This window comes from Panthera uncia (genome assembly GCF_023721935.1).
Source record: "Panthera uncia isolate 11264 chromosome B2 unlocalized genomic scaffold, Puncia_PCG_1.0 HiC_scaffold_24, whole genome shotgun sequence".
NCBI lineage: Eukaryota > Metazoa > Chordata > Mammalia > Carnivora > Felidae > Panthera > Panthera uncia.
Window position 1 is genome coordinate 49,379,157 of NW_026057580.1, and position 25,347 is coordinate 49,404,503.

The 25,347-nt window shown below is 41.3% G+C and overlaps 1 protein-coding gene and 1 long non-coding RNA gene across 2 annotated transcripts in view; one reads left to right on the forward strand and one right to left on the reverse strand.

Annotated features, from left to right (window-relative positions):
• The window catches only part of RNGTT (RNA guanylyltransferase and 5'-phosphatase), a 305,912-nt gene extending 297,991 nt beyond the window's left edge, over positions 1-7,921 (reverse strand). Inside the window, exon 1 of the mRNA XM_049652908.1 lies at positions 7,641-7,921. Coding sequence (XP_049508865.1) covers positions 7,641-7,704 — 64 coding nt within the window. The 5' untranslated portion in view covers positions 7,705-7,921. The remainder of the gene's footprint in view (positions 1-7,640) is intronic.
• Positions 7,922-9,059: 1,138 nt separating this feature from the next.
• On the forward strand, positions 9,060-21,949 carry LOC125937959 (uncharacterized). The gene is made up of 2 exons (XR_007462558.1): positions 9,060-9,178; positions 21,245-21,949. It is a non-coding gene; the product is annotated as an uncharacterized LOC125937959 (long non-coding RNA).
• Positions 21,950-25,347: the final 3,398 nt, after the last annotated feature.

Below are 25,347 nucleotides of genomic sequence, written 5' to 3' on the forward strand. Positions count from 1 at the left end.
CCCCATCTCAGCAAATGGTTAACATTATTTTCTTAGTAGCTCAGGCCAAACCGTTTAGAGTTATCCTTGACCCCTCTCTTTTTCTCATACCCCATGTCCAATCCATCAGCAAATCCTCTCGGATCTACCTTCAAAATATATCCAGAATCTGATCACTTTTCACTTCTCACCACCTCTACCATCATCTCATCTAAATTCTTATACTTCATTTAGCTTATTTAACAAATAGTTAATAAGTACTTATTGTGTACCAGGCATTGTTCTAGGTACATGGAATACATTAGTGAAAAGAAAGAAAAAAAAAAAAAAACAGATAAAAATCCCTGCCCTCACAGAGCTTGTATTCTATTGGGGAAAAAATGAACTATAAACAAGAAACATAACAAATAAGGAAATAATATGATATGTTAGAAGATTCATCCCATTAGACCCTCTCTCCTCCTCACTGCTGTCTCAGAAGTCTGATCCTGTTTCCATCAGCTCTTCCAGGCTTCACTTCTTATCAACGTCAGAGTCCACAGCTGATCATCATAATCAGTCCCTTCTAAACACCCTTAACCTCCTTCCTCCTCCCGCATCACTCGACCACACTCACCTGAGAAAAACCCAGACCTCAACAAACTCAACCACCTGACTTCTTTGGCCCTACACCTGTGCAGCTCAGGGCTCCCAGAGAAAATCTCACAGCACAGCAGATAGCTGACACCATCAACCATAATCACCAATCTCAAAGGCAATCCTACCACACGCCACCACCTTCCGTGACAAATATTTCATATATTCCTCATTCATAAAATATAGCAAGTTTCCCCATCCCCTTTTCAACTGACAGCTTTATGCTACACCTCAGTGAAAAGGTAAAAAGAAACAGAAATAATAATATAAGCTAACTTTGCATGCTCACCACATATCAAGCACCATTTAAAACATTTTACACAAATTCATTTACTCCTAACAAAAAAGTAAGTGCTGTTATTATCCCCATTTTACAAGTGAGAAAATCAAAGCAAGAGAGATTAACTTGCCCAAATGTCACACTTTATTCTAATAAATGGGGAAAAAGAGGGATTCAAACACAGGTGATACAGATGTTAACTATTCAACAATGCCTCTCCACCATCAGACAAAAACTTGTCTCACCTTTGCGGTTAATCTACAAACCTTTCTGTATCTCAATTCATCTTCTCTTTCATCTCCCATCCTTCCCCCATTAAAGGCAATCCCCTCCCCTCTGCTCTGGATTCCCTTCTGTGTTCCCTCCTCAAGGACCATGAATCATCTCTTCCTCCCCTCCATGTTGTTACCAACTTTTCCAGTATCTTAACATCTCAGCAGCATCTCATATATTTGACAACTCCTTCTTTCTCAAAAAATTCTCTTGGCTTCCATGGCAATCCATGGTTGGATTACACCATCCCCAATTTCTGGCTACTCCTTCTCAATTCCTACATTCTCTCTTTTTTCCTCTAGCAGACTTCAAAATTCTGGATTTCTGTGGGTTCTGTCCTAGGCCTTCTCCATTTTCTCTACTCTCTAGAAGGTCTTATCCACTGCCATGGCAGAAACAATGCTATCTGTTGACCAAATTTTTTATTTTCCTCTTCCAGGGCACATGGAAAAACTACATTTCTCAGCTTCTCTTGTCCTTAGGTGAGGTCCATGTGACTGGATTCTAGCCAGTGGGATATCAGCAGGGGTTAAACATACTACCAAGGCTGGCCACAAAACCCCCCGAGAGATCACTCATTCCTGCTCTTCCCCTTCTATGACAACCTTAGAGGTCACACATTTAAAAGGATGGCAGCACAAGATGTAAAGAGCCCAGAGGTTCACCACATGGAGAATTACCTACAAAAGCTAAGCTGACAGACAATGCATTGAGATATGAATGAGAAATAAACATGTTTTGATTGAAACCCCTGAATTTGGGAAGTTGTCTGCTAAAGAAACTAGCATTACTTATTCTGATTAATCAACTACCATGTCTTTAAATATTGTCTTTATTTGATGATTGTTAAATGTGTATCTCCAACTCAAACTTGTTTGAATTCCAAACCATATATCCAACTGTATACTCAACATCTCTTCTTGAGTAATCAGCACCTTAAGAATACCTCTTCCAGGGGCACCCGGGTGGCTCAGTCGGTTGAGCGTCTGACTTCGGCTTAGGTCATGATCTCACGGCTCGTGAGTTCGAGCCCCGCGTCGGGCTCTGTGCTGACAGCTCAGAGCCTGGAGCCTGCTTCTGTCTCTGTGTCTCCCTCTCTCTCTGCCCCTAACCCACTTGCATTCTGTCTCTGTCTCTCTCAAAAATAAATAAACATTGGGGCACCTGGGCGGCTCAGTCGGTTAAGCGGCCGACTTCGGCTCAGGTCATGATCTCGCAGTCCGTGGGTTTGAGCCCCGCGTCAGGCTCTGTGCTGAAAGCTCAGAGCCTGGAGCCTGTTTCAGATTCTGTGTCTCCCTCTCTCTGACCCTCCCCCATTCATGCTCTGTCTCTCTCTGTCTCAAAAATAAATAAATGTCAAAAAAAAATTTTTTTTAATAAATAAATAAACATTAAAAAAAAAATTTTTTTTTTAAAAGAATACCTCTTCCAACCCACTTCTCCCCAATAAGCCCTAATGATACCAATCATCCTACTGCATAAGCCAGGAACTTAGGACTCATTTTTAACTCTTTCCCTCATTCTATATTCAAATTCTGTCCATTTTCCCTCTTTAACATCTCTCAAATCAGCCTACCACTCTTCAACTCTACTTTTAAACCATCACCATTGTCTTTCACCTGGACTATCACAACAAATTCCTAACTAGTCTCCCTACTTCCATTTTTATCTCTTTCACTTCATTAAACATAGAGCAATCAAAGTAAATTTTTTTTTCCAAGTAAACTCTACACCCAATGTGGGGCTCAAACTCACGACCCGGAGATCAAGAGTCACATGCTCTACGGACTGAGTCACCAAGGTGTCCCTATTCAAAGGACACCTTTCTTTAGTTTTGACAAGTTTTTTTTTTTTAGTTTATTTATTTATTTTGACAGAAAGAGAGAGTGTGATTGGGGAGGGACAGAGAGAGAGAGAGAGAGAGAGAGAGAGAGAGAAAATCCCAAGCGGGCTCTATGCTGACAGCGGCACTCAAACCCACAAACCATGAGATCATAACCTGAGTCAAAATCAAGAGTCAGACACTTAACCAACTGAGCCACCCAGGCACCCCCAAAGCAAGCTTTTTAGGGCACCTGCCTGGCTCAGTTCACAGAGCACGTGACTCCAGATCTTGGGGTTATGAGTTCAAGGCTCACACTGGCATGGAGCTTACTTTAAAAAAAAAAAAAAACAGTAAGCTTCTTAAAATTGATGTCAAATCACCTCATTCCAGTGCTTTAAAAACTGCAATAGTTTGCCAGTGCAATTTAAAAGCATGTAAATATTAAAATTCCTTATCACACACTATTAGCATGTATGATCTGGCTCATACTCTCCAACCTCATTATCTTCACTTTCAGTCTGAGATCTCTCCTATCATCATCCTATCCTGAAGCCTTTCCAAAAAAAAAAAAAAAAAAATACCCCACAATTATCCATCTCGCAAACTTCTATTTATTCAAGATAATTCATGAATCACCTCCTCCAGGAAGCCTTCCATAATCCCCTTCTTCTTCCTCATCACCTCTTCCCCAACCTCAAATAAAGAATTAGGCTTATCACCTCTGATATTCCATTATATTCTATAACAGTTGTGATCGTACTTGTTACAACATAACTATCTTAAAATGATTTTCTATTCCCATGAGATTATGTACTCTTTAAGGTAAGGAACTATGTCTAAATCATCTCCCTAGCCCCAAGGACTAGCAGAAAGTAGACTCTCAAATATTTGCTAAATAATATGACTCCAAAGCCACCATCCCTATCACTAGACTGTTTCATATTACATTCCTACAGTTAGTTCCTGGTGGGTTCTTCACATAGGAAGTACAAGTAAGTACCAAGTAATTTTTTTTAAGTTTTACTTATTTTAAGTAATCTATACCCAACATGAGGCTCGAACTCACAACCCCAAGATCAAGAGTCATGTGCTCTTCCAACTGAGACAGCCAGGCGCCCCAAGTACAAGATTATTTTATGTTGAATGATCTACCTATAAGAAATGAGAATTTTGCATTCTTCAAAGTGTTCACCTGAAATCTATCACTAACCAGGTGAAAAAAAGGATTCTTCAGAAATAAAACTTGGCCCTATCTTCTGGAGCTCTCTCTCATTGGAAGTCTGGTTTAATTAAAGAAGGTGACTTCTTTAATAGTCAACAGTGAAACAGATTATATTTAATTAGTACCATCTTCTAAATCAGGAAAATCATTAACATCTAACACCAATGAGATGCATCTAATGTCTACAGTGAGAAAATTTAAGCAGCCATAACACATCTTCCTAATATGCCAAAAACCAAAGAATTATCCAATAAGCATGGATTATTTTTATAATCAGAAAAAAAAAAGGAAGAAAATATGAGGCAGAAAATGGAATGTGAATTATTCCTTATTTTTCACTGAAGACTGCAAGAATATAGCTAGTATTTCTCGCTCCACCTGTTATAAAATATTGCTAACCTTGCATTTCCAAAATAAACACTTCTAGGATATACAGACAGAACTTTGAGGGAACTTTGGAGAAACTTACCAAGAATTGTACATTGTATTCACTTTACTTTCTAATAAGCATCACAAACCAAAGCAGTATTGATTACTATTAGTAAAGATCCAATTTGATTGTCAAGAGGCCTGGGGTTCTGTCCAAGGACAATTAATCAGTTAGGTAAGCTTAGTATCTCACCAAGCCACAATAATTAAGAATCTAATTTTTGGAAGCCAAGACATTCCAATACAATAATAAAGAAAAGCTTTATTCCTGGCCCTTCGTTCCCAGTAGAGGCAGAAATAAAGGCACACAACTCTATTTCTCAGAGAGGCATAAAGCTGCCTGAGTTAGTGCCTTACCTGCTGCTACTACCTCCAGTCAGTGTCACATTCCTTCCATTAATCTAACAGTAAGTCAGTATTCTGATCTCTGTCACTGCCAGCCTCCAGATTACATTAGAATTCTGGTATTAAACCGTTTTTCTAATTCCAAATTTTAGAAATCACTTTGGCAAGGACTTCTTTATGATTTTGTTTTTCTCACAAATCAGTGCAGGAGATAACTCTAATAAAAGAATCCAGGAAACATGCTCCAAACTAGAAAAGAAGCCAGGCATCTAAGTTTAGAGGTTTCTTCATAGCTCCACAGAGAAAACCACATGTAAAACAGAAAGAATTCACTACTAAGTTAGAGATGGTAATGGGAAAAAAGTCAAAACGGTTGAAGATTTAAGACCTACGAAGAAAAACATAAAGAATTGTGATCAATTCATTTGAATAAGTACAATGATTATAAAATACAAACTGTTTTCATTTCAAGTGCAAATACACGTAAAAATGGTTAGAGCATAAAGAAAAAGGGGCACCTGGGTGGCTCAGTCAGTTAAGCGTCCGACTTCGGCTCAGGTCATGATCTCGTGGTTCTAAGTTCGAGCCCTACGTTGGGCTCTGTGCTGACAGCTGAGAGCGAGAGCCTGCTTGGGATTCTGTGTCTCCCTCTCTGTCTGCCTGTCTCCTGCTCATGCTCTGTCTCTCTGAATCTCAATAAACACTAAAAAAAATTTTTTAAAAGAAAAACATTTCCTCATTCTAAGACTTGCTTAGGTTAGCTTTCAATATCACTTGTCCACAGTGGATATGGCTTTACTGACAAGATTTTATATAAAATGTGAAGAAACGCTGACAAATTCAGGAGAACCTGAATAAAAAGTGACAAGAGAATCTCTTCCAACAATTTTAAATAACTAGTCAGATATACTATACATATGTACATAATAAGCAATCATGGGGGCACCTGGGTGGCTCAGTCGGTTAAACGTCCGACTTTGGTTCAGGTCATGATCTTGTGGTTCATGGGTTCAAGCCCCACATCGGGCTCTGTGCTGACAGCTCAGAGCCTGGAGCCTGTTTCAGATTCTGTGTCTCCCTCTCTGCCCCTCCCCTGTTCATGCTCTGTGTCTCTGTCTCAAAAATAAATAAACGTTAAAAAAAAAAAATAGCAATCATGGTTTACTACAAAACCTTTTAATTTTTGTTGCAAAATACCTTCTAGAATAAGCAGTAAGAGGTAAAATTTAAATCTCTCACTCTTGCAAAAAAAAATAATAAAATAAATAAAATAAAATAAAATACATCTTTCACTCTTCAAAAGACATTGTTAAGAAAATGAAAAGGCAAGCCACAGATGGGAGGGAAAAAAATCTACGCATATATCCAACAAAGGGCTTGTATTTACAGCTCAACAATAAGATAAAAACCCAATTTAAAAATCAGTACGAGATTTGGACATTTCACAAAAGATATGTGAATTGCCAAGAAACTCAACATCAAACCACAATATTACTAAATACCTACAGTCGGTAAAATTAAAAAGACTGGTCATACCAAGTGTTGGAGAGGATGTGGAGCAGAGAACTCTCCTACATGGATGGTGGGAATGTATAATGTTATGGCTTTGGAATGTTAAGACTTTGGCATCTTTTTAAAAGGTTAAACATACACCTACCATATGATCCATTCCTGTCCCAGAAATTTACACAGATAAATGAAAGCCTATGTCCAGACAAATAACCATACAAGTTAATTTGTAATAGCCAAAAACTGGAAACAACCCAAATGACGGATCAGCAAGGGAATGGATAAACAAATGTGATATATCCATAACAATGGATACTCAGCAATAAGGGATGAACACATATACATACAAAAACACGGATAAATCTCAAAATAATGCTGAAAGAACCCAGAGACCTCCCCCTCAAAAAAGTGTACATATTATATGTTTCCATTTCTTTTTAAAAATTATAGAAAATACAAACTAATCTATAGTGACAGAAAGTATATAGGAAGTTGCCTGAGGAGGAAGGGATTACCAAGGGGCAGGGGGAAACTTTGAGAAGTGATGGTTATCTTCACTATCTCCATTGTGGTGATGGTTTCATGAGTGTTTCAGTGAAGTGTGTGCACGTGTGTGGTCAATATTTACCAAACTGCGCTTTAAATTTAAGGCTTACTGTGCGTCAAACTCAATAAAAAGGCAAAATTTCACATTAAAAAAAACAAACTCTAGTCTCACGGTCGATCCATTTCACCACTGGGAAACTTCCCCTCCTCTTCGGCCCTCCACCTCAAGACTGACACTTGTCCTTTCTCCCCCCGAGAACACTGGACAGTTCACAAACTTCTGACTAAGCTTCAAAGTAAGGCTCACTGTGTTCTTGGATCCTCTGCTCCTGCCACACAAACCTCCGGTCTACCTTCCCGTTCGCAATAAAATAGTTAGCCTTACAGGTGACACTTGCCCCCACCCACAGACCCACCCCCCTCCAATCCATTTTCCCTAACACTCAACCACGAAGCTTCATCGGACAGAGCACATCTCGGTCCTGAAATACCACAAACAATCACGGAACCACCGAAAGCTGCGCCCCTCAGACGGCCCACCCCTGGGTCAACCGGTAAGCAGGGATTCGAACACTCCCCCTCCCAGTCCGGGTTACCTGCCACAGGCTGGCCGCGTCGCGGACAGTTCAGCCACCGCGGCGGGATCTTGTTATGAGCCATGTCTCGGGGCCGTGCAGAGCCACCCCCTCCACCAACGTTCGCCGCGCCAACGCCACCGCCTCCTTGCGATCGGCTCTGCACTAGGGGTCCGAGGCACCCGGATCCCGGCCGGGGTCCAAATCCCAGCAGCTTCTACCCGGGAAACGTCAGCGGCGGCGCGCCACTTTCATTCAGGATCAACTCCACCGCTCTAAGCGAGCCCACAATGCAGCGCTACTTCCGCCCCCAAAGGCCCCACCCACTTCTTTCCGAGGTCAGAGGGGAAGACCGAGAAGCTCCGTAGAGGGACGGGAAAGAGTTAAAGCCTTGGCGAATGGAAGGGACGCGTCTGACGTCGCCCCGCCCCGCCGAGATTCCGGCGCGCTCTTTGGGCAGCTTTGCGCAAGCGCAGGTGGCATTGTACCGGTCCTTGCAGAATGACACGTATTTTTTTCCCACCTAGACAGCCTATACCTCCCCGAAAATGTAGGGAAGCCAAGTCTCTTTCACGCGTAGACTGATCCGCAGCTTCCCCAAAGGCATGTATTTTACTGGTGAAAGGGTCCTTCTCACCACTGTTACAGATCTAAAGCCTGATCGCCCTTTTTTCTGCCAAGCTTGACGTCCTGGAGGGATCTGGGTTTGATCTGGAATTTGGGAAGTTCTCCCTGATGCGGTTCAGGGGAACAAGCCTTAGAGAAATTATAAGGGCGAGAAATTGGAATGCCAGAAAAGAAGAATTTGGGGAGGTGTACTTCTAAGGATCCATGAAGTATCTAAAATTAATCCCAAAGCATTTTTCGAGAGTTTTGTTTACATTTCTGAAGAAAAGTTTCCGCGTATTTGGGAGTGTCAGGGGGGGCCATGTCTCAAAGTTACTAACTTGTGTATGATTGTCAAAGGCAGGAAGTGCCGGCCGGAATACCCACCAACTGGCGGTGTTCCTTGCCTTACCAAACAAACGGTCTTTCCCTTCGAGTTAAGCAGGGGTGATTGGAAGCATTTTATAAACTCGGTCCTGTAATAAGACCTGTAGTTACCAGAGTAAAGTATTAAACGTAAAGCTGGATAAGGGGAAATTAATTATAATGTAGCAGTTTGGTTTTAAACAATGCTATATTTGAACTGCAAGGTTGTGAGGTCGGGTGGGGGGTATATTTTAAAGAGTCAGTGGGAAATTTGGGAGGCAGCTCAGCCCCTGAATGCCTGGACTCTCTCGGTAAGATTCAGAATTCCCCCATAAAGAAAGAGGGGCCAATGGCTATCTCTCTGAGAGCCTGAGTTAGGTAACACTCCTGGTCTACCTTGAAACCCTGTAAAGTCCACCTTACAACTACTGACCTTTTTGTGAGTGTATCACACCTCTTCTGACAGGACAAGATAAGATCCAGTTTCCTTACATACCAGAAGTCGGCCTAAATAGTGCCCAATTCTCTGCATACCATGCCCAGAGTGGTGAAGTGTTTGATCCTCCAAATCTCTAAGGATGGAAAAGGTGAGCCTAATCTTGGGAGAATATCTCACTTTTCGGTTTATTCTGACATGTGTAGAAGGGTGCTCCTATCTGGCTTCCCAGAAGTTGGCAAAATGTCAATGAGTGATAGTCGTTGTTTTGTGTGTTTTTGGTTTTTGGTTTTTGGGGTTTTTTTTATCAATTCCCATTTTCCCTCGCTGGCAGGGACTAAGTTGGTATCACGTATGCTCGGCTTCCTTCCTCATTCTAGTGACCCCACCACCACCACCACCACCACCTCCACCTCCTGCCTGTACTTTACCAGCTACAGTACATAGAAGAAATTCAGAAGGAGATCATGGTGGGCTAAGCTTGGAGCAAAGAAGGAACATGAGTCACATCTCACATAGAGGTTGAGGTTCTAAGCTCAGGATATGGGGCCAAGGAAAACAAACTCAAAACTCTGTTCCACTGCTGAGCACCAAATGAAGTCACTGACTGGCATTTAGGGTCATGTACAAAAAAGAGCGATCTTCAGACAACAGACCCACACTTTTCACAGCCAGTTTCTCCCCTCTAAGCTTCACATCTTCCTCGAGGGCATAAGTTCAGAAGCAGAACAATAAGTAGCCTCTCTCTCTCTTGCTTGCCTGCACAGGCCCAGGTAAGTTGATAGGAGTGGGTACAACACGACTTCTTTGCAGTCAGATTCATAGCTGCCAACAGCTACTCTAATGTTGTAAGCCAAAAGAGGATGTACTGTGGAGCTTCTTATTTGCACAATCTCCCTCCAAGCCTAATAAGGTATTAGTAATTTTATGTTTTTAACTTTAAGTTCAGGCCTGTTATTAGTTTAATTGTGGGCAAGCAAACAGATATGTTGAAGTCCTAACCCTTAGTCCTCAGAATTTGAACTTATTTGGACATTGGATCTTTACAGAGGTAACCAAGTTAAAATTTGGTCATTAGAGTGGGCCCTAATTCAGTGGGACTGGCATCTTAGGATAAGGAGAAATCTGGACTTGAAGACAGGCTTACACAGAGGGGAAGATGATGTGAAGACACAGGGAGAAGACAGCCATGTGACTAGAGGAATGCATCTATAAGCCAAGGAATCCCAAAGATGGCCAGCACATACCAAAAGCTAGAGGCAAGGAAAGATTCTCCTCTGGGGCTGTCAGAGAGGGCATGACCCTGCCTACAACTCGGTTTCAGACTTCTAGCCTCCAAAACTGTGCAGCAATCATTTGTTGTTTTAAGCCACTCAGCTTTGGGTACTCTTTTGTAACAGCTCCAGGAAACTGATACAAGGACCCCTAAAAACTTGGATCTGCCCTTGTTGCAACCCATGCTTTCTGGATCTAAAGCTCTTGAAGCCAGTGTCCTCTGGACCAAAGTCCCTAACCTTAGTATAAATGCAGACTTTTCCCAATCCCTTTTAAAGGGAAATTTACCTGGTCCACTCTTAGGGTTTTAGTGCCCAAAAGTCTGTTCTAAAGAACTCAGACATTCAGCCATTAGTACTAAATCACTGTTTGCTGTAAGAGCACTGAGATCTTCAAAGGCAGTATTAGGTATTTCTTCAGGTGGCAAGCATTAATTCAAGTATCTACCAGCATCTCCATAGTCCTCACTGCCCAGGGATTTACCATCCCTGTTCCTGAGGTGGGATTCCATCCCCAGAAAATGCCCTTAGACCCAGAGGTTCATCTTCCAATGGAGGACTCTTCCACTGACAAAGCATCACAAACTGGGGGGCTTAAAACAACAGAAATTGATTCTCTCACAGTACTGGAGGCTAGACGTTCAAAAATCAAGGTGTTTGAAATCAAGGCTAACAGGGCCACGCTTTTTCCAAAGCCTCTGGAGAAGTATCCTTCCCTGCCTCTTCCAGCCTCTGGTAGCCCCAGTCATTCCTTGGTTCCAACCTCTGCTTCTGTCTTCACATGGCCAACACCCCCCTGTGTCTGTCATCAAGATGACGTTCTCCTGGGGCACCTGGGTGGCTCAGTCGGTTAAGCGTCCGACTTCGACTCAGGTCATGATCTCATGGTCCGTGAGTTCAAGCCCCGCGTCGGGCTCTGCGCTGACAGCTCAGAGCCTGGAGCCTGCTTCGGATTCTGTGTCATCCTCTCTCTCTGCCCCTCCCCTGTTCATGCTTTGTCTCTCTGTCTCAAAAATAAATAAACAAAAAAAAAATTTAAAAAAAAAGATGATGTTCTCTTCTGTGTGGCTATGTCCTAATTTCCCTCTTCAAATGACCCCAGTCATATTGTAGTAGGGCCGAACCTATTCTAGTAAAACTTCATTTTAGCTTGATTCCATCTGCAAAAACCCTATTTCCAAATAAGGTCACGTTTACAAGTACCAGAGTTTAGAAGTTCAATATATCTTTTGAGACAATTCAACCCATAACACCCACCCTTACCTCTGGAAGCATGTCCAGGCTTGCAGAAACAAGCTTTTCTGAACCCAGGAATTTGACTGCTGTATGTTACAGGGGCTGAGGGCAGGCCACTCCAAGATAGGTCACTGTGGCATGAAGATTATTCTGAAGGCAATTGAGACCTTGTGGACTCAAGAGAAACTTTTGTCTCTTCCTTAACTGCATGGAAGAATCTAAATTGGGGGGTCTTTCCCAGAATAAGGATAAGCCTTATCTGAGTGACCCATCTCTATTGCAGGGCAAACATCTAATTACCAAACATCTCTTCGTCTTATTGCCCTATGGTGTGCATTCCTTTTCTTTGAAGTCCCAGACCCCTACCCCTTCTCTTTAGTTGGGGATGACCTCATTTTGCCTGACGGTCTTTGGAATTTCCACGTCTTTGAGGATTCCCTGTATGGACACTATTAAATTTTATTTTCTCCTGTTTATCTGTCTCATGTCAATTTGATTATTAATCTAGCTAGAAGGACCTTGAAGGGGACAAGAGTTCTTGCTCCCTGAAAATGTCTTCCTTTTTAAGAGTATCATGCAGTTTTTTAGAAAGTCAGAAACTGAGACAGAGACCTTAAAAATCACCTTCCATGTCCCTCTCTGGTTTTGTATATTGCTAGCAGCTGCAGAGAATGAAATATATGAGCAAACTCAAAATCACCGTCTCTTCCCACTTTCCACCAACAGTGCTACACCTGCTTGAAGAGTTTCAAGTCTGTAGTCCATGCTTTCAAACTTAGTCTCCCCAGAGGCTCCAGGTATTTTCTCAGTGATCCGAGACTTCTAAAGCCCAATTTCATGTCTACACATTGTTAAAAGATAAACTGAGGCATATTAAAAATGTTAATAGAAGGGGCACCTGGGTGGCTCAGTCAGTTAAGCATCTGACTCTTGATTTCGGCTCAGATCATAATCTCATGGTTCATGAGATCGAGACCCAAGTCAGGCTCTGTGCTGACAGCTTGGATCCTGCTTGAGATCCTTTCTCTCTCTCTCTCTCTCTCTCTCTGTCTCTTTCTCTCTCTCTCCCTCAAATAAATAAGCTTTAAAAAAAGAGTTCATTTGAGCAAAAATCATTTTGAATTGGGGCTTGCTAAACTGGAAATGGTTTGGATCACTATGGGGACAGGAGCCAGGGGAAAGACTTATACAAAGGAGGTGTAGAAGCAAAGAAAATAAATTATATTTGGCTATACCTTAAAGCCTAGTTGGCTGTTTGGGATTAGTTGTCCTTAGCATTTTGATTTCATAACCTGGAGGCATTTACAGGCTTAGATTTTGGTTTGCTTACGTAGCCTGCCATGACATTAGAGCCACTTCAGTCTAATGGCCTCCTTGTTTAATTCATCAACATCAATTCCCAAACAAGGACTCAATATGACGACTCCAGTTCCAGGGGTGCAAATACATGCCCAACCCTGAACAGGCTCCTACATAGAGAGATCTGATTCCCCACCCACATGTTTGTGCAAGAATATTACATCTCTATTTTCTTTTTTTTTTTTTTTAAGTTTTTTTTTATTTAAATTTTTTTTTTCAACGTTTTTTATTTATTTTTGGGACAGAGAGAGACAGAGCATGAACGAGGGAGGGGCAGAGAGAGAGGGAGACACAGAATCGGAAACAGGCTCCAGGCTCCGAGCCATCAGCCCAGAGCCTGACGCGGGGCTCGAACTCACAGACCGCAAGATCGTGACCTGGCTGAAGTCGGACGCTTAACCGACTGCGCCACCCAGGCGCCCCTACATCTCTATTTTCTATTAATCAACCTAATCTTAATTCTGAATCCCTTCCTACTAAATAGGTAGTGTGGGGGGAGGAAAAATAATATTTCCTCTACTCTTCTGAGTTTTTAGCCATTATCTCCTGTAATAAGAGAGATTAACAAGAAAAACAAAGTTTATTAATATGTATACATCAGGTATAGATGGGAGATACTCAGGGACACTTAGTAACACTCCCCACCAGAAAGCCCAAGACACCACCTTGAATACCATCTTCAAGTGAAGACAAAAGAAAGATGTTGGGGGTGGGGGGGTGGTGGTGTGCATTTATGTGGAGTGACCAGGGAAAGCAGAGTAAAATGTAAACTTTTTTATGCAGATTTAAGTGGCGCTTTCTCTGTTGATAAGTTTCTTATAATTTTAGAGTCATCTTTCTCTTCCGCGTACCAAAAGGGACACATGCTCACGAATGGGGGTTTCCTTTCCCCTATAAATGGTGAATTTCCCTTACACAACAGTAACTTCTACTCTTTTCAGAATTTCTTCTGTGTCTGCTGTTGCTCAAAAATAACCAGTTCAAAATAATCTTTCTTCCAAAGAGGTATTCTTCAGCAGGAAATGTTAGCGCTGGCATTTTGGGGGGGTTTCCCCCACTTCTATGCCTAGAATTACATCTTCGTCCCAGGGGCTCAGACAATATATCCCCAGGCAAGGTTGGCTTGCTGCACTGACACTTGACATGACTCCTTCAGCTCTCTACTGATCATTGACCGTACTATGGGAGAAAGGGCATCTTTTGTGAGGCTGGAAGCCCTGTTGCACAGGCCTTTTCTTTCTGAATGCACCTGTAGCTATTTCTCTCCGAGGCACTACAAGAGATCAGGGCCCAGTAACCAAAATCTAGAGTCTGGAGAAATATCCAATACTTTCCTTCACTAAGCAGACAGTCCCCCAGCAAGGATTAAATAAGTACATGTGACTGGATAATGTTTTGAGAAATTAACTTTTTTGGTTCAATGATAGAATGGACATATCTCATGAGGGAAGCATCAAAGATGATTCCAGTCTTCCTGTTCTACATAGGAAGGTCTCCAACTTTCTCACTAGCTCCAAGAATCCCAAGTCTATTATTTCAAATATAACAAAGAGCATTAAACATTGTTTATTGGATCATTTCCTCTGCATGATGATAAGCTGGACATATTTGAATTAAAAAAAGGAACTAGAATTCCCCATTTCTCTACAACCAAAAATTAAACTGTGTATGGCCACTAGATGGAGCTAAAAACCAGGTAATCAAGCCTTCTACTGTTTCATTGACCAAGAAAGTAGGTCAGTGAGGCAGGTTCTTCAATTACATTATGTGTGTGCCTGCTCCAAAGGTTGAATTTGGCCCTGGTTCACCAAATTCAGAATAACAGGTCAGTCTAACCTACAAGTGATTGAATAACAGTGACTAGCAGAGTGCCTCTGCTGTGCAGTTTACACAACTTTCTTCAATGGAAAATATAAAAGATTAGAAGGAAAAATAAGTAACTGCTTTCTAAACATTACTGTCAAGTCATGATGGTGTTCAGAGATATAAATAGCTATCTGTTTCTGTGTGCCATAAAAAAAAAAACTTACTTCCACTTTGAATTATGCAGAACGTTGTCTGACTTTCCATTTAAGAATAATAAAATTTTATGTATGAATTATGCATTACCTTGCACAAAATGTTCAGAGATTCTCCAATTTGTGTCAATCCTCACAGTTCCATAAGGTAGACATTGCTATCATCTCCAGTTTATAGATGAGGAAACAGGTTCAGAGAGGTTCAGTAACTTGCCCAAAGCCTCACAGCTTGGAAGCTAAAGACCTAGGCTGCGAGGTGGTGTGTGCCATGCTGGAACCTGCCAGCAGTCAGGAGACCTTTGTTCATAATCCAAGCTCTGCCACCCATGCATATTAGGCTTTGAAGAGGGGAAATCACCCTTCAAGACCTGATTTGTTGTTTTCCCATTTGAAAATTATTAGATGGTCCCTAAGGCAAAGTGCCTTAAACTTAAATGCACTCACTCCCTTGGGATCTCTTTAAAATGTAGGCTCTGATTCATGAGGTCCGGGGCAGGGCTGAGATTCTGTATTTCTTTTCTTTTTTTTTTTTTTTTTAATAAGATGGCAGCTTTATTATTTTTTATTTTTTTTTTAATTTTTAATTTTTGAGACACAGAGAGAACATGAGCGGGGATGGGGCAGAGAGAGAGGGGGACACAGAATCCGAAGCAGGCTCCAGGCTCTGAACTGACAGCACAGAGCCAGACGTGGGGCTCGAACCCACAAACCACGAGATCATGACGTGAGCTGAAGTCAGATGCTTAACCTACTGAGTTACCCAGATGCCCCAAATTTATAAAAAACATTTTCGCCTACATTAACTCATTTGATCCTACCAAAACTTGGTGAATTAGATAGGGAAGATATTTTCCCCATCACAGATGAAGAGACAAAGTCTCCAGAAAGGTTATGACAGACATAGCCAGTGTCTCCTGACTCCCAACTGCCAAGTGCCTTTCACCGCACCACACCGCTTCCCTACCCTACCTCATGGCTCAACATGTATATAAATCTATGAGCAAGGAGTGTGGCTGTGCTATAGATAAAGAAGAGAGAAAGACGTGGCATAAGCTTGGGATCACCTTATTAGGAGAAATGACCGAATGAGTAGTACATTGAGGCAGGTTGATGGCTAGGGAACATCTGAAGTTTCTGGTGATGTATTTCAAAACGCCAGGTTTGGATTCCACAGAATGCTAACTTCAAAGGTCATTGACTCACTTATCGAATGGTTGTCTTTTTTTTTTCTTTTAAGTTTACTTATTATTTTGAGAGAGAGAGCACAAGCATGCAGGCAGGGGAGGGGAAGAGAGAGAGAGAAAGAGAGAGAATCCCAAGCAGGCTCCTCATTGTCAGCACAGAGCCCGATGCGGGGCTCCATCTCACGAATTATGAGATCATGACCAGAGCCGAAATCAAGAGTCGGACACCTAACTGACTGAGCCACCCAAGCTCATAATGGTTATCTTCCATTGGGCCCTAGTTTTAGACTCAGAAAAAGTATACTTTAAGTCTGCTCTTTTCAATTCATATTTCTACTGAATGCTGATTATGTGAGGAAATCCAGAGATTACAAAGATGAAGACCCATCAATGAACCATAAAAAGCTTATTATTTAGTAGGGAGGACTTATTATTTCCATTACTCATGTATCGATTCATTTAAAAATATGATGTAGCACCTTGCTATATGTCATGTACTATCCAAGGAGAACAGTGACAAATGAACACAGCAAGGCCCTGACCTCAATGACTTGACTTGGCCAGTACAGGATATGGAAAAAGTCAGCATAAGCGCCACAGGGGGGCGCTGTGGGGGGCTGCCCACCCTTCCACGAATCACAGAGAGGGATATCTGTCCCAATCTTGAAGAGTCAGGGGAAGCTTCCAAGAGGAAGTCACATAAGCTGAGCTGAGCTGGGGGTCTGGGGGACCATAAGTGCAAAGGTCTAAAAGCAATGGTGTGTGGTAAATATTTAACAACCATCTCTCTGGGGATAGGCAAGCACGCCCTAATCTGTAGATTTTGCCAATGTCCTTGATATCAATACTCCCACCAAGGCAGACTTTAAGCTCCCAACATGACATCCCTAAACATGGGTTTGGGAAGAAGTAAGTACTTCACAAGCAGGTACAAATCAGCTCTAGAGTACCACTGCCTAGAGGTGCAAGTACATGCTGTGAGGAACCCCAAGCAACTCTGTGGGGTGTGTGAGGCTTGGGCAGCAGGTAGGGGAGGTGAGTGCAGATAGAAGAGAGAATAGGGAGAGGAAGGCTGGAAAATGACCAAATGCCACTTCAGAGTTTGGAGGTGATCCCAAGGTAAATATGGAGTCATTGAATGGTTGTTGTTTTTTTAATGTTTATTTTTGAAAGAGAGAGTGAGAGAGAGAGAGAGAGAGAGCACACATGCGCGGATCTTCTGTTCCCCTCTGTCTCTCTGCCCCTCCCCAAACCCGATGTGGGGCTCAAACCCACAAACCGTGACATCATGACCTGAGCTGAAATCAAAGTCAAACACTTAACTGACTGAGCCACCCAGGTGCCCTTCATTGAATGGTTTTAAGAAGGGAGTGACCCCATTGAGAGTAATATAGAGAGAGTAATGGAGACAGAAGCCTGATTACAGTATTCTGCAGTGCGAATGAGAAGTGATAAAGTGGGCAGAGTGGAGACAGTGAGTGCAGGCAATACCTATACTTGCCTGTGAAGCAAAAGGAGCAAGGAGCTAAGGCAGTAACTCTTGGAAGCCAAACTTGAAGCCAAAGGGTTTGATTCAGAGATTTTTTTTAATATAAAAAAAGATGATTACACTTCAGTCAATTACAATTCAATGAATATGACAAAAAGCCAGTGGAGAGAGAGATGAGGGGACAACTGATGGAGTGCGCCCTCTGAGGACAGGGAAGGATAGGATCCCAGGTACAGGATAGAGTACAGGATAGAGTAATAGAAGTATCATGAGATTACAGGGTTGTAAGTTCATGACGCATGTTGAGAGTAGAAATTACTTAAAAATAAAAGAAATCTTAAAAAAAATAAAATACAGTAGAAGTACCATGAGATTTAACGTTTTATTCATGCTAAAAAAAAAATCCAAAGTAGCACTTGGAAGGCAAGACCCTAGTCAGTTTTACTCAATGCAGTAGCCTCAGAATGATGGCTGGAAATACAGCAGGTATTTGCTGAGTGAATTAACCCATGAATGGATAAAAGTAACCATTAATTAGACACACTTTGAACCAGGACTGTGAAACTTATTTTCACACATATTCTTTAATTCTTACAACAACACTTAAGAAGTAAATAATTATTTCCATTTTACAGATGAGAAAAGAGAAGCTTAGACTGAGAAATGAAAGAGTTCAGGACGTGCCACCCAAATTACGTTGCTTGGGGCTATTGATTATTTGGAGCTGAAGGTATTTCAGAAACAGCAGATGCAGGAGGGTCTTTCTGATCTACCCTTTTCTACCTAAAAACAAAACCATAAAATTTCCCATGAGAAAAGTACCCTCCCTGTACCAGGAAGAGAAAAACATCCTTATCACCAGAAGACTGGGAATTGACACAGAAATGGGTCTGTACAAACAAACTTACTAATAGCCCCTTTCTTCCACTGGCTTCCTTTTCATTTATCTCCTAGCCACTTTCCCACAATTTACTGCCCTTCACTGAACCCCTTCGTCGTATCATTTCTTCGCATATTTATGGTATCTTTGTCTAAAAGGTGGAAAAGCTTCCTGTTCTGGTCACTTCTTCCAGTCTTCATTTTTTTGTGAAAGCTCTCACGCACATGCAAAAATGTAATAAAATCTGTCCACTTTTCTCCTATGAACCAGTCTTGTATCAGTTTAGTTCTTAGGCCCACCTCCAGAACCTAAGAAAGGAGAGGGGAATTTTTCCTCCCACACAGAAACATAACCCATAACCACACAGCTAATGAGTGGCAGGCATGGGATTTGATCCAGGTCAATCTGATTCAAAATTGTGGTTTTCGCAATGACTATGGAAAAAAAAAAAGACTGTGATTTTAAGTGTTTGGATTCTAAATATTCAATAACTTTGTCAGATTACCATATTAGCAAATATTGATGCTTTAACCCACTCCAGACCAATTGAGTTGGAATCCTTGGAAGTGGGGGGCACGTGAGTGGCTCAGTCAGTTAAGTGTCCAACTCTTGATTGATTACAGCTCAGGTCATGATCTCACCATTTGTGAGATCAAGCCCCCCACCAAGCTCTGCACTGACAGCAGGGAGCCTGCTTGGGATTCTCTCCCTGTCTCTCTGCCCCTCCCCGGCTTGTGCACATGCTCTCTCTCTCTCTCTCTCTCTCTCTCTCTCTCTCAAAATACTTAAAAAAAAAAAAAAGAATCCCTGGAAGTGGGACCCAGATGTCCTATTTTAAAACTCTTGTAGGTGATTCTAATGTGCACAGAAGGTTGGGAACTGCTTCCTTGGATCACTTTCTAATTTGAGGCTGTAGGTATCATCTACCTGTCATTCTATTTTGAGGCAACATCTCTGCAAGTCCATCAAAGCAAAGATTTCTTCTTCTTTTTCTTGGGTTACTAAAGTACCAGGCACACACAGTGAGTGAGTCTCTTGTAATTGGAAAGTGTCAGCAATAATACCTATCCAATACCTTGTGGAGAAATACTAAATATTTGAAGTAAAAATTTAAAAAATTTGAGAAAGGAAAAGGAAGACTTTTGATTACTTGCATCAGCAGAATAAGTAGAAATGAGCTAATTATGGAGAGACAGAATAGCATTACAGTTAAGCATGCTGCCCTTGGAGCCACAAATCCCAGCTCTCATGGTCACTAACTGTATGTCCTTCAGCAAGTCTCTGAACCTCTCTGCTCACTGCTTTCCTCCCCTAGGAAATAGAGACGATGTCAGCAACTCCTTCACAGGATTAAGAGAGTGAAATGAGCTAATATGTGTGAAGCACATGCAGCCCAGAAGCATTCTGGGTCATCTAAGGCTGTTATGCCTATCTTTCCCTGCTAGGGAAAGAGGATTTTGTCCATTTTCTTGCCAACCGTATCTCAAGTCCTAGAAAAGGGCCTGCCACAACGTGGCCTCTCCATAAATGCTGATTATTGTTGTCATTTTTGAAATTAGATAATTAAAACAAATGTTATGTGGTGTGTGCCATTTAAAAATAGTCATTGATTCTAAAGCTAAAAATATACCATTTGCTCATAAATCATGTTATGCCATCATACTTTCAAAGGAACTTGGTGAGCCACCATAAGATAAAGAAACTGAGGGGCTCCTGGGTGGCTCAGTCGTTTGAGTGTCTGACTCTTGATTTCAGCTCAGATCATGATCCCAGGGTTGTGGGGTTGAGCCCTGAGTGGGGCTCTGCACTGAGTGTGGAGCCTGCTTGAAATTCTCTCTTTCTCTCCTTCCCCTCTCCCCTACTTGTGCTCCCTCTCTGTCTTTCTAAAAGAGAAACAATAAAGAAATTGAGAGCATCGTTTTAAAAATATGGTGAGACATAACTATAGAGAACAAATTGATGGTTACCAGAAGGGAGGTGGGTGGGGGGATGAGTTAAATAGGTGATGGGGATTAAGGAGTGCACTTGCTGTGATGAGCACCAGGTGATATATGGAAGTGTTGAATCACTATATAATACACCTGAAAGTAATATTACACTGTATGTTAACTAACTGGAATTTAAATAAAAACTTTAAAAAATATATGGTGAGGGGCGCCTGGGTGGCTCAGTCGGTTGGGCGTCCGACTTCGGCTCAGGTCATGATCTCTCAGTCCGTGAGTTCGAGCCCCGCATCAGGCTCTGTGCTGACAGCTCAGAGCCTGGAGCCTGTTTCTGATTCTGTATCTCCCTCTCTCTCTGACCCTCCCCCGTTCATGCTCTGTCTCTCTCTGTCTCAAAAATAAATAAACGTAAAAAAAAAATTTTTTTTTAAATACATGGTGAGACAGTCAAACCTTAAATTTTACATATGTCATCATCCAAATATTTTTAAAATATTTATTTATTTATTTTAAGACAGAGTAAGCAGGGAAGGGGCAAAGAGAGAGAGAGAGAGAGTCCTAAGCAGACTCTGCACTGTCAGAACAGAGCCTGACTCAGGGCCCTATCTCACCAACTGTGATCTGAGCCGAAATCAAGAACCAGAGGTTTAACCAACTGAGCCACCCAGGCGCCCTATCATCCAAATAATACTGACTTTCGGTTAGATTTAAAATATGCAAAAATGAAAAGCATTAAATATTAAGATTATGGAATTTAGTGATTTTACCCTTTTCCTCAGATTTCTTTCACTATTATTCCACCATCATTTCTTTATCTGTTTTTCCTCCTGACAGCAAACTGAGAGCAACCTCATCTGCTCTTGAGAAAGAGAAAGAAAAGACAGGAACTAGTCCAACAGTTGAACTGCACTGAATAGTTTAATGCTACCCTTTTAACAGCTGGAAATTTTTCATGGAATGGTTCCAACCACTCCTCAACTTGGGAAAAAATCATTCAGGGACCTTCTGCCTTACAAGCAATTCATAACCCCTGGCAAAGTTGAATCTAAAAAATATACAACGTGCCTATGAGTCATCCTTAAAATACTTTTCTTCAATAAGCTTCTGTAATGGGGAAAAATTATCATTCCACATAAGCTTCTGAGACTTGTTACCACTTTGCAGATTGAATAACCCTTGGAGACAAGGCAATCTACCGGCTAGACAGCCTGGAAACAGCTTCCAGACCAATCAGCTGCTGGGAAACAGTTTTTGGCCCAATCACCCACCTGGAAACTGTACATGGACCACTCGCTGTCTTCTAAGAACCACTTCTCCTAAAATCTGCCACTGCTGCCTTGCAAACCAAACCAGAGAGAGAAAATATACCTGAATTATTTCTACACTGACCTTGTGAGTCCCAGCCCATCTGTGCCCTTTTGACAAGTGCTTCAAACTCCATGCCCCTCAGTGGAATTCATTCTGTATTGAATAATTTTTTGGCCAAGCCCTATCCTTTGTGGAAAGAGGTAAGGAATAAATACATTTAATAATATATCATTTTGTACATTATAGCGGGTTTTTTTAATGTTATTTTATGTTTGTTTTTTTTTCATTCAAACTAGGTGATTGCCAACCTTAGCTGCACATTGGAATCACCTGGGGAGTATTAAAAATCTTGATGCCCAGGCTTCACCCTGGACCAATTAAATCAGAGTTTCTGTCATCAGTCTTTATTAAAGTTCCATAGATTATTCTAGTGTGTGTCAGGGAGCAAGAATGTCCTGTCCCCTTCAAGGTCTTTGTAGCTGGACTAAGAATCAAATTGACACGAGACAGATTAACAGGAGAAAATAAAATTTAATAGCATTCCTAGGGGGAATCCACTCAGACATGGAAATAAGGTATATATGTCATTCTGAATTAAGGAGAAGGGAGTAGAAGTCTGGGATTTCAAAAGGAAAAAATGCAATTCACAGGAAAATGAAAAGGAGTGCATGTTTGGTAAACAAATGTTTGCTGGGCCACTCAAAAACAAGGAGACACAGAGGACTTTGATCAAACAGGCCTTGCTGGATTCCTCCCTGTCTACCATATCTAGTTCCTAGTGTAAGGTAGTTCTTTACGGTGATAGCTCTCTTCTTGGAGCAGATCCTCTATCTAAATGCTTTTTAGGCAGTTGAGGGGGGAGGTAAAGAACTTTTCCTAAACCTGTTGGATTTCGATTGCTTTTTAACTCAAAATAATCTTCATGCCATAATGGCCTACGCTTGGGGCAGCCTACCCTTGGCCCCTACCTATGCATCTTAAGTTGAAAACAACTGCCTAACTAGATCTTAAGAACTTGCCAAAGGCAAGCAATTTCTTGCATTTTGCATTATCTCACCCTGCCCTGCCTAGACAGTTTTTCTGCCCAGCCCTGGCAATCAGTTGATAGTAAACACACAGGGAGTTTCAGCAAGGTGCCTGGGATCTGGGGTAAGATCAGGACTACGTCACCCTCTGAGCTCAGTAAGGGAATATGGAATAGTTGTAAGAGCTTGTTATTGTGGACTCGGGTCTGTGTTTGAGGTTTATCTCTATCACTGTCTAACTCTCTGTCCTAAACTAAGTTAAATGTAAAATGGGGAAATAAAAGTATCTGTTTGAGAGGATGTCATGAAGATCACATTAGATAGTAATAAGTAAAGCACTTAGCCTGGCCCTGGGTACTTGCTCCATAAATAGCCAACTAAGAATAAACACAAAATTGTTGAGATGACCCACTTGCAAAAGTAATCCTTCCTAAGAGATGATTTGTAACATTAGCAGGGCTTAGAAAGTAACCTGCAGTGACAGTGTTCAAAGTGTATCCTCAGGCCTGTTATTTAACTCAACAGAAATGTAATCGAATCAACCCTCCTGTAACTTGAACATTTCAAGTAACATTATAGTAAAGGAAGTGTCCTTGCCTGCACAGTCGATAAAAAGAAGAAGGGGCACCTGGATGGCTCAGTGGGTTAAGAGTCCAACTTCAGCTCAGGTCATGATCTCACAGTTGGTGAGTTTGAGCCCCGCATCGGGCTCTGTGCTGACAGCTCAGAGCCTAGAGCCTCTCTTTCTGCTCCTGTGCCGCTTGCGCTCTGTGGTGGGACCATTTTTATTCAAGCTTTTGGGAGACTCTCTTGGATTATTGGAATGATAAGAAAGAAACTGCACTGCTAGTTCAGCTGCAACTTGACTCTTTAGAATCAATAGCCATTTTGGATTCAGGAAATCCTTGGAGAATATCAAACCTTACCCTATTACAAAGCCTCCTGGATCTGGGAGTTAGAACTATACATATAGCAGTCTGGTCTTTTGTCCTTGAGAAACCTCCTCTCAAAACCCAGCACATAGTAGGAAAAACTTTTCAAAATCTAGTTACATTTACATTTTAGTTTGTTAGGGCAGGAACTTCTGTTTTTAATTAACCTCTGCTGGTCTCCATCTGCATACAGGACACACAGTGAACTTGATTCTTCCAGTATCTACAAGAAACCTTAGGAATAAATCAATTATAGATCTATTAACTCTATTAGCTCTTTCAAGCTATACAGCTGCTGGCTCATGACATTTCACTTTGCACCTGCCTCTCCATCCCCAGCTAGGCATCTTACCAATATGTATCGCTGGTCATAAATGAAAATAGAAATTTCTTCTGCTATGGATATAAAGGGAGGGACTAAATCCGCTCTAAAAAATAGTCTTTTTTATATTCCCCAGAAAATAAACTATTATTTAATGATTCCAACTATTTTCTAAATGATGCCTTCATATCCTCAATGTAATTGCAACCCTTTAATAAGCTTTATTTAATAAATAATACTCCTGAGGCTTGAGAGAGCTCATATAGGAGTTAACACGCATAATTTATTTCCCAGGGTATGGATAATATAGACTCAAAATTGTAATTTGTCATCAGTATATACTATGAGTATAACATACAGTGACAATTTTTTCTTTTTTAAAAACTTTTTTAATGTTTATTTATTTTTGAGAGAGAGAGACAGAGACAGAGATGGAGCACAAGTAGGGGAGGGGCAAAGAGAGAGGAAGACATAGAATCTGAAACAGGCTCAGCTCTGAGCTGTCAGCACAGAGCCCAATGTGGGGCTCAAACTCACAAACCTGTGAGATCATGACCTGAGCCAAAATCAGACACAAAACCAACTGAGCCACCCAGGAGCCCCTGACAATTTTTTCACATACATTCCTAGTTGTTTCATATACATCCCTAGTTGTTCCAGTCACATTTGTTGACATGACTGTCATTTTCCCCATTGAGTTTCCCTGGCACCTTTGTTGAAAATCAGTTAATTGTATATGTGTGAGTCTATTTCTGGATTCTATTGTGTTCCATTGATCTATTTACACCAATATTACACTGTCTTGATGACTGTAGAGCTTCTTAGTAATCTTGAAATCAGGTAGTAAAGTCTTTCGACATTGTCCTTTTTCAAGATCATTTTAGCTGTTCTGTATCCTTTGCAATTTCACATAAACTTTACTACCAGCTTGTAAATTTCTTTTAAAATGATCCTGCTTGAATTTTGACTGGATGGCTGTAACTCTATAGATCAATTTACAGAGGGTAGGCATAATACAACTATGGAGGCTTCCAATTCATGAACAATTAACCACTCCATTTATTTAGACATTTATCCCTACAATATTTCATATTTTTACTGTACAGGTTTTGCACATTTTTTGTTACATTGATTTATTCCTAAGTATTTTATATTTTTATTTTCTTGTAAATCATATTATCTTTCAGTTATATGTATGGCCCAGTAACATAAAATGTATCTTGGTGAATGTTCAATGTGCACATTGAACAGGGGTGCCTGGGTGGCTCAGTCAGTTAAGCGTCTGACTTCAGCTCAGGTCATGATCTCATGGTTTGTGGGTTTGAGCCCCATGTCGGGCTTTGTGCTGAC